The sequence below is a fragment of the Carlito syrichta genome, unplaced genomic scaffold, assembly GCF_000164805.1.
Source record: "Carlito syrichta isolate Samal-C Ts95f unplaced genomic scaffold, Tarsius_syrichta-2.0.1 Scaffold313978, whole genome shotgun sequence".
Lineage (NCBI taxonomy): Eukaryota > Metazoa > Chordata > Mammalia > Primates > Tarsiidae > Carlito > Carlito syrichta.
In genome coordinates this window covers 498,198-498,837 of record NW_007258074.1, presented here as the reverse complement: position 1 = coordinate 498,837, position 640 = coordinate 498,198, and the positions used below count along the sequence as shown (strand labels likewise).

The window sequence follows — 640 nt, the reverse complement described above, 5'->3', positions numbered from 1 at the left end:
AGCCCTTGGCAGGCGCCCACCCGCGCGGGCCGCTTCCTCCTCTGCGCTCCAGCTCTTCCCTCGGACTCAGGTCGCTTCCTCCCAAGCCTCCCTACCTCTCCTCGGCCCCCGCGCGCTCTCCCCAGAGCCCACTCCTCACCGATCTCTTTCTCGTTGACCCTCGGGGGAAAGCTGGCCATCTATGGGGCACCGTCTGATCCTGGGGACACGATGCGGACGCAACGACAGAGAAGAGAACCGCGAGCGCTGAGGGGCGTGACGCGGAATCGGTCCCTCCCGGGCCGGGGGACGGAGGGGCGGGGCAGGGGCGGCCGCTGCGGTTTCTGCTAACTGCCCCGGGAAAGAAGGCCTCGGATCAAACGACGGAGTCTAACACAGACAATAGACGCGGCACCCCGCCTCCCGCCGACGGACCGAGACAGCGCCCTCAACGCCGGCGACGGCAAACGAGACACTGGAGACAAAATGGCGGGCGGCGCTGGGGCTATCTGGGCGGGGGCGGGGGCGTGGCCGCCGACGTCAGCGCCAGCGACCCCGCCTCCCGACGCACGGGACGTGACGGCCTGAGCCGGGAGCGCGCGGGCGTTGTCCTGGGGGACTCTGGGGGGGGAGAGACCCGGAAGAGCGCGGCGGCGGGGAG

The 640-nt window shown here is 70.9% G+C and overlaps 1 protein-coding gene across 2 annotated transcripts in view; it reads right to left on the bottom strand.

The window, feature by feature from the left end:
- The window catches only part of WSB1 (WD repeat and SOCS box containing 1), a 19,244-nt gene extending 18,694 nt beyond the window's left edge, over positions 1 to 550 (bottom strand). Inside the window, exon 1 of one of the 2 annotated variants that reach the window (XM_008070730.1) lies at positions 140 to 550. In XM_008070730.1, coding sequence (XP_008068921.1) covers positions 140 to 179 — 40 coding nt within the window. In that variant the 5' untranslated portion in view covers positions 180 to 550. The remainder of the gene's footprint in view (positions 1 to 139) is intronic. The other variant, XM_021718891.1, reaches the window with a different exon arrangement.
- Positions 551 to 640: the final 90 nt, after the last annotated feature.